This window comes from Miscanthus floridulus, chromosome 12 (assembly GCF_019320115.1).
Source record: "Miscanthus floridulus cultivar M001 chromosome 12, ASM1932011v1, whole genome shotgun sequence".
NCBI classification, from domain to species: Eukaryota; Viridiplantae; Streptophyta; class Magnoliopsida; order Poales; family Poaceae; genus Miscanthus; species Miscanthus floridulus.
Genome location: NC_089591.1, coordinates 20949147 through 20958071, shown reverse-complemented (window position 1 = coordinate 20958071; position 8925 = coordinate 20949147). Strand labels below are relative to the sequence as shown.

The 8925-nt window shown below is 43.6% G+C and overlaps 1 protein-coding gene across 1 annotated transcript; it reads left to right on the top strand.

The window, feature by feature from the left end:
- Positions 1–6240: 6240 nt before the first annotated feature.
- Positions 6241–8316, top strand: LOC136495261 (triacylglycerol lipase 2-like). Its single transcript, XM_066491233.1, has 8 exons — positions 6241–6461; positions 6615–6731; positions 6839–6979; positions 7081–7338; positions 7419–7459; positions 7635–7714; positions 7792–7887; positions 7991–8316. Exons 1-8 carry the CDS (start codon positions 6282–6284, stop codon positions 8314–8316), a joined length of 1239 nt encoding a protein of 412 aa, XP_066347330.1. The 5' UTR covers positions 6241–6281.
- Positions 8317–8925: the final 609 nt, after the last annotated feature.

Sequence of the window (8925 nt, the reverse complement as noted above, 5' to 3'; positions counted from 1 at the left end):
CTTGTGTTTCCTCCTTTTTGCAGAAAGTTGAAATTTAAGGCTTGCTCGTCCTCAACTTAGTTGATTTAAACATTTTTTCCTTAGTTCTCACTACCATCTATGTGCTTATCATGTACTTCTATTTAATTGTAGGTGTGAGGCCATCAAGCATCAAAATGAACATGTGCAGCAACCATGTGCAGCAGCTGACACAAGAAAGTTTAATGCATAGGAGTAACCATGTGCAACAGCTAACACAAGAAAGTTTAATGCATAGGAGTAACCATGTGCAGTAGCTAACATAAGAAGGTTTAATGCATCAAGATGTACATCTATAGGAGTGGTGCATACAACATATATCCATGTTAACTAGTAAAAACACCATCTGGTAGTAAGATGTGCAGTAAGAACATTAGTCATTTACATGTCCAAGTTAGGATTAGATCTGCTAATGCAGTAGGAACTGCATTACTATTTGTGATGCAAGAGAACTGGATTACTTATGCAAAACAACTGAATTGCTTATGCAAAAGTAGTGAATTGCTTATCAGTTAGGATCAGATTTGCTTATGCAGTAGGAACAACAGTACTATCTGAGAACTGAATTGCTTCTAGTAACAGATATGGTTGGTTCTATTGTGTAATTCTAGTGTCTGAGAAAAAGTTGATTATCTGCAGCTGATAGTATCAAGTTCTTACATATTTGTATGTACCTGCTGTTTGGATGTATTGGCCTACCTTGTTTAGATGAATTTGTCGGCCGCCCGATGGAGGCAGCGGTGTCCTGGAAGCCTCTGTTTTACGTGTTGAAAGGGAAAAGCAAAACAAGGCGAGGGGAAGAAGCTTCCACGCGGGGTATGGGCCTGGCCTCTAGTGGGCCTTGTCCAGGAAGCGTGCTTGGCGCGCACCCGCCGTAGTGCTTCACGCGCGCGTGCACGGCCACTGCTTCCCCACGACCAGGATAGAAACAGAAAGTGTATACTATTGGATTCCTAATATGGAGTGTGTGTGTGTGTGTGCGGCCTGCTTAGTGCATGCACGGCCATGCATTAATCGTTTCCTTTTAAATTATAAGATGTTTTATTTTTTTTCTAGATACATAATCATTGCTATGCACTTATTATGTCACCTATGTCATATGCATATTATGTCGATTAGCTCATTTAATATATAATTTGTAGCATATGCATAGCATGTCAAACTATAAAGACCATATTTTTTATGGATGACTGAATAAAGTGATTCAACTATTAGCTTGATACTTTAGTTCTTCTGCAAGTTATTTTGTGTTATTTGTATGAGCATAGACGACCAAATTATGAATCTATGATGTATTGTGAGCTACTATATATTGTCCTAGTAAACTCTATGTAAGTTAGATTGATATACACTACAAAAAATATCCTTACACATGATAGTTAACTTTGGTCACAGGCAAGCAAAAATGCATCACAATTAACTCATGATGGCGATAAAGAAAAAACATCATGTATCCCGCGTCATACATTTGTTGGACCAAAATGGACTGTCACAGATTGGCTTTTTTGTTTGTCATGAATTAGTTGTCTGTCTTCTATAACCAACCCATATCCAAGCCCAGATCCAAACCATAGTGACAAAAAAGAACATCACAAATTAGTGCCAAATCATCACAACATTAACCATACAATCAACGTTAACCATGTCACACATTAAAGCACACTCATGAAACACACATAAATTGGAACAAAGCTCACAATTGACAATATATTGCTCATCATTTTCATTGAAACCATCAACACTTGTACTTGTAAAATATTTCACACGAAATACTAAGGTAATAACCAAGCTACACTCAAGTACCTACAAAACCAAGATGTTGGCTTGTACAACAACTCATATGATTTGCTCGCACAACAAAATCTTTCGTGACTAAAGAAAATAGCCACCATGAGCACCTTAATCCTCTTGCAGCAATTCACAGATAGCCTCATCAAACATCAGCAAAGAATACTTGATCAGTAACAAATCTCACATGTGCAAAGGTACTATCTTTGAAAAAAGTGCAAGGGTCTTTTGGCCAAGTTAAAACTTCTACATCATAACTATTATTTATTTGAAGATTGTCAACTTAATAGGAAGAAGACAGGAGCATATTGAGAGCCTAGATAGGCCTACATGACATGAGGTAGCACTTAGTCAAATGTTTGCACTAGATCTCTATATTTAAGACTTCTATAAAATGATTGATGAATGAATGGATTGATGAAGATATTCACCTAAACAATCATTTGGTTTTCTCTGCATGAGGCATCATCTGTAGAGGTAAAGAAAGAAAAAGAAAACACAGTTAGTCTTTGAGGTATAGGACAAACAGAATGCATAAACTTGCATCAGAAAACATAGCTGAACTTAGCAGATCAGTTCATTAACAAATCAGAAAACATAGCTGAACTAGTTATAAGACAAGTTCTGCAAATCTTCTAATTTAATTTATCCTATGCACACCAAAGTTGGAAATATAACCAAAACAATTTGGCTTGGCAGTTGCATTTGCACTGCTAGTATAGTAAATTTTAACACAACTAGTATAGTAATTTGCACTGCTAGTATAGTAATTTAGAAAAGGGGTACCTCACTGATGGCAGCTGCATAAGTTAAAATAGCTAGTGAAAGTTGCATTACGATTCCACGAGGCCTGTGTTGACAAGTTCACATTGGCCATACGTGCCTGCAAATGTGAGAAACAGATCCCATAAACACTAGAAACTCTTAAGTACTGAGTTCCTAGAACGACTATAAAAAGGGCATACCAAATGCAGAGAGCTCCCGCTCTGTGCAGGGTCTAGGGAAGGGTGTCAGTGGCAAGCCTTACCCTCGCCTATACAATGCGAGAAGACCGTGACTCGAACCCGGAACTTTCCGGTCATAGGCGGTAAGACTCTATCGCTTACACCAGGCCCGCCCTTCTTCCTAGAACGACTATCTAAAACTAAAGTTTCTATTGCTACTGATTGCAGTTTGCAGTATAAGTGACAAGTTCTAGAATAGAGGTCGTCTGTGCATCTCAAGTTCTCAGAAATCATATTGGTAACAGAGCATATAAAAAATCAAATCGGCTAGCTATCTTCTCTAATCTAGATTGCTGCAAATTAGCACCATACCTTGTTTATTAAAGAGCACACAATATACAATAGGTCGGAGAACTAATGTCAAAATTATGATAATAATATACCTGCAATTTATAAGTTCAGAGCTCACAACTGAGACTGAGATCCTATGTTCATCAAAGAATTTCTCCTAAATTCACATGTACAGGATTCAATCTATCATAAACAAATATGTTCTGGACATAAAGGTCTACCGATCTTGTTTAAGGACATGGATCAAAACCTACACCATTTAGAAGTTGCAAGGGATCAAATTCGGCTAAAAACACTATAATTTTGGTACCAAATTCAGAGTTGGGTTCAGCTAAAATCTACTGTTGTTTAAGAGACAAAAGCATACCGCAATCGGAGAGAGGAGCAGCACAACTACAGAGTGTGGGACGTGGGTGCCTAGGTGGCTGGTTGTGGCCTCAGAGCGCCAGCCAAGGGCGGAGGCCAGAGGGCTGAGGCAGCCAGGCGGGGGCATGACAGCGCGGGGCAGCTGGCCATCGGCGGAGGACCGGGCGACTCAGCGGAGTCATGACCCTGCTCGCGAGGACGGGACGGTCGGCCGACCCTGATGACAGCTACCCCGCCGCTCGCAGCTTCAGCACGAAGCTCCGCGCGCTAGATCCATGCCCCCGCAGCCCCACGCCGCCCGCAAATCCACGCTGCCCGCATCCCCGCGCCGCTCGCAGCTTCAGCCCCCAGCCCCACGCCGTAGATCCACGCCACCACAGCCCCGCGTCATGCGCACCTGGATGGAGAGAGGTGGATTGGGGAGGGATGGTCGGAGAGGATGGCAGGGAAGGTGGAGAAAGGTTGGAGACTAGGACATGTGTGTTGCTGCATGGAGAATGGGAGAGGATAAGAGGGATGGAGTCACCGGAGGAAAAAATTGAATCCCATAGGCGCACACGGACCATGAAAGTTTGCGAAATATTTTCTCTGTCTGCTCAAACACAAAACATCACATACTAGGGATTTCAAAGCACTATAATTTGTTTAGCAGAGGATAAAATCTGAAACAGATCAGTATTGATTGAAAATAATACTACATCTCATTGGTTAGTTCCCTACTCTTGAATACAAGAGGTCTGCAGTTCGACCCTTGGCCGTGGCAATAAATTTTGCACATTTACTTTCAAAAAAAATATTTTTGCACATTTAACCTCATTGACAGGCTAGTACCACCTTCCCCTAGGGTACCGCCTTCCCTGTTTACATGGGAATATGATTGGTGACGTCCAACGGAATATGATCTGTGATACAACTAAACCAGTCATCATAGATGTATTAGCTCAGGAATGAACCATCACAACAATAGAATTCGGTGGACGACAACTAAATCAGTCGTCATAGATGTATCACCTCAGGAATGAACCGTCACAATAATAGAATTCTATGATGCTTTCTTAGAACATCACCAGTAAACCGTCATGTAAAGCCCTATTTCTTGTAGTGATATTTGTGTGCCGTTTGATTAACTATGAATTTATTATTCATATCGCTTTGATTTTATTATTTTGTCTCTCTTGAATATACATGACGGGTACCCAATACCCGCCGGGTAACCATCGAGCACAGGCACAGTACAGAATCTTACCCACAGGTACATTCGCGGGTAAAAGTTAGGGTTGCGGGTATGTTCACCGGTGGATAAATACCTCACCCGCATCTTACCCGATCCGATGCTATCCCTATATATATATATATATATATATATATATATATATATATATATATATTCATATCGCTTTGATTTTATTATTTTGTCTCTCTTGAATATACATGACGGGTACCCAATACCCGCCGGGTAACCGTCGAGCACAGGCACAGTACAAAATCTTACCCACAGGTACATTCGCGGGTAAAAGTTAGGGTTGCGGGTATGTTCACCGGTGGATAAATACCTCACCCGCATCTTACCCGATCCGATGCTATCCCAAATATATATATATATATATATATATATATATATATATATATATATATATATATATATATTCCTAACTTTTACCCGCGAATGTACCTGTGGGTAAGATTTTGTACTGTGTTATTATGTTTAGATATATATACACACACATTGTGTTATTATGTTTAGATATATAGTGAAAGTAATATACGAGAAAATTGGAAATATTATATAATTTGGAACTAGGGGAGAGACTTTAGTACAATATACATATTTTCTTGAGACAATACTACTGATTTAGATTATCTTCAAAGATGGTTCGATGCAATTAATTTTATTCTGAAAAGCAAACATGCATATTCTCTCGGGACGATGAATGGAATTTAAACAGCAACCCGACCTGTTAAAGTATGAATGATGAATGGAATTTTTGCCTACTCTACACTGTGAGAGCTTACCCTTGTACTCGAAACTGGTCAGTACATCCCACTTTGAAAGCATTCATCTGGACATCGACCCCCTCCTATACATACCAAAGAACAATAAAATCCGGGCCATAGCAGAGCAGTGGTTCACGAACGACGGATGTTTGTGGTCTTGTGCGTGCAGCACAGGTAATGAGCGTGTGAACCCCGTCGTCGTCGAAGTGAACCTCGCCGCTACGTACGCATCACGCGCGACGCCGTGGCCAAACAACCAACCTGACCTCCACGGAAAACTACAGGCGATATGATCGAGATCGACACGGCAGGACGTACTGAGCAATGATGATCCCATCCGTAACCGTAACAAGTCGAACGCCGATGTTGGCCTCTTGCGCCCACCGTTGCAATCATCGATGCTGGCTACGGATCGGAGTGCTTTTGTCTGCACCTGTAATAAGTGACGACAGCCGCATGCAGTACACTGGAGGTCAGCTCAAAACAGGATTAAACTAAACAAAAACAATACCAGCTAGAATGGCTTTCGCATCAGTTCAAACTAATTCACACTGCACTGCACCTATAGTAGTAGTAATAGCATTATTACCCAGCCCATCGATGTGCACGCCCCGTCCGGCGTCCGGCGACGTTAATCCGAGTTGAAAACGACATTTATCAAATTAGTATTAGTAAATCATTAGTATTAACCGAAGCAGTATAAAAGTGGAGAACAAAGGATCCGGAATTTTCCATCCATCATCCATCGAAAGAACCCTAGGTAGATATATTGCGAGAACACAGTTAGCTAGCAGGTTTAATTTGGACCGGCGACGATCGATGGTGCCAGGAGGAAGGCGCAACAGCTGCTGCAGCAGCGCAGTGGCAACCTTGGCGATTCTGCTCAGTTTGGCAGCAGCGATGGCAGCGCGGCCGGCTCCACTGGCGACACGCGCGGCGGCCAACGGCACGTGCCAGTCCAGGGTGGAGCCGTTCGGGTACAAGTGCGAGGAACACACCGTACGTAATAAGACAAACACATGCTAACGTTCGTCACAGAGCGAGTCATGTGATCGATGTCGTCCATATTAATTTTACTTCTCATCGATCAGGGGACAAATTATACCAGTGTAGTACGCACAGTACATTGAGTGAGTGACTGTAAATGCGCAGGTGACCACCGCGGACGGGTACATCCTGAGCTTGCAGCGGATCCCCGGCGGCCGCGGCTCCGGCCCATCGGCGGCCGGCAGTAAGATCCCGGTGCTGCTCCAGCACGGCCTCCTCATGGTAAATAAATATATTAAACTGCATGCATCAGAGTAATGTAGACATGCATTTTAGTAGCAGTAACAATGAATGAATGTGACTGAATTTCCGCCCGTACGTGCCCGCAGGACGGCGTGACGTGGCTGATGAACTCCCCGAACGAGTCCCTGGGCTACATCCTGGCGGACGGCGGCTACGACGTGTGGATCGCCAACACCCGGGGCACCGTCTACAGCCTCGGCCACACCACGCTGTCCTCCAGCGACCCGGTACGGTTCGACCGATCGATCGCGTCGCGGGCTTTGATTTCTCATTTCAGCCGATTCATGTACTTACATGCCTGCTTGCTGTCCTGCTGCTGCTCCTGCAGACGTACTGGGACTGGTCGTGGGACGAGCTCGCCAGCAACGACCTCTCGGCGGTGGTGCAGTACGTGTACGCGCAGTCCGGCCAGCAGAGGCTGCACTACGTCGGCCACTCGCTGGGGACGCTCATCGCGTTCGCGGCGCTCAGCCAGCGCCAGCAGCTGGGGATGCTGAGGTCCGCCGGACTGCTCAGCCCCATCGCCTACCTCAACAAGGTGGCGTCGCCGCTCGCGCTGGCGGGCGCAGACACCTTCCTCGCCGAGGTAAAACAAACAAATTAAACAGCAACGACGGCTCAAAATCGACATACTAATTGGGTTGTGTCCTCCTTTGTCTCCTTCAGGCTCTGTACTGGCTGGGCCTCGATGAGTTCGACCCGACAGGGTAATTTTCTTTTTTCTTTTCTTCTATTTCACCACCCTGCTAAGTTCTCAGTTCTCACGCTGATTCCACTTGATGACAAACAGAAAATTCAGTCAGAGTTACTAATTCAAATCCCTCCATATGTTACCTACATGGAGTGATTAATACCAAAAAACAAAATATCGCATACATGCAGGGAACCTGTCCACAAACTAGTGACTGACATATGCTCGCAACCAGGGATCAATTGCTACAATATGATGTCAGTGTTCACAGGTACTAAGGAATTATTTGCAACAATCCTTCAGTTTGTTTCCTTTGGATTTACCATAGAGTTTTGCTGGCGCATGCAGGTGACAACTGCTGCCTCGACAACTCCTCGGTCCAGGTCTTCCTTGCACATGAGCCACAGGCTTCCGCAACCAAGAACATGGTCCATCTGGCTCAAAGTATCCCAGGCTCAGAAACATATATGTATATATATCACCGTTTAATTAATATACTCGACCACCAAATTAATTAAATCTTGTCTCTCAAACTGAACGACGACAGTGATCCGACGAGGGACGCTTGCCAAGTACGACTACGGCAACGCCGCGGACAACACGAAGCACTATGGGCAGGCGACGCCGCCGGCCTACGACGTCTCGGAGATCCCCGACGACTTCCCGCTCTTCCTCAGCTACGGCGGCAGGGACACCCTGTCGGACCCGCAGGACGTGAGCCACCTGCTCCAGGTGCTCAAGTCGCACGACGGCGACAAGCTCACGGTCCAGTACTTGGAGGACTACGCGCACGCCGACTTCGTCTTCGCTGGCAACGCAAGGGAGAGAGTGTATGCGCCTCTCATGGCCTTCTTCAAGCTCCAGGACAAATGACATTTGTATCAATATATAGCTCGAGCTATATATAGTAGCATGTTAATCATGTGATATACGAAAATGACAAGAACTATATGGAAAATAGAGAAATATATATGAAGATGCATGTTAAAATGGTGATCATCGAGGTTAATTTTCCAAAACAAAATTCAAATGATTGCCACGAATTGCGATGTAACACCCCAAGCACCACAAAAGCTCAAGATGCCACTAACGTCCCTTCCCTCATACCTAAGTATAAAACTTGGCGATAAAAACCCATCATCGAAGTAAATGCGGAAGCAAGAACAAAACTATGATTAAGATAGATTTCATCACAATATTTTTTATTAAACCACGAAGAGTCACTATGAAAGATAGACTAAGTTTATTAGAACAACTAAAAGCATCACTATTATTACTAAGTGTGGGTGAAATAGTGAAGACGTGCTGCTATTCCCATCTCTTCAAGCAAAGCATCCAATCAAGCACCTGGAAAAATAAGATAGGTGAGAATAAATATTAGCAAGCAAATTGCCAGAACATGTCATTCAAACTACAAGTTAATTAGACATCGATTTAATACGAAAGATATAACATCATAATAAACCAACGGTTAATAATCAA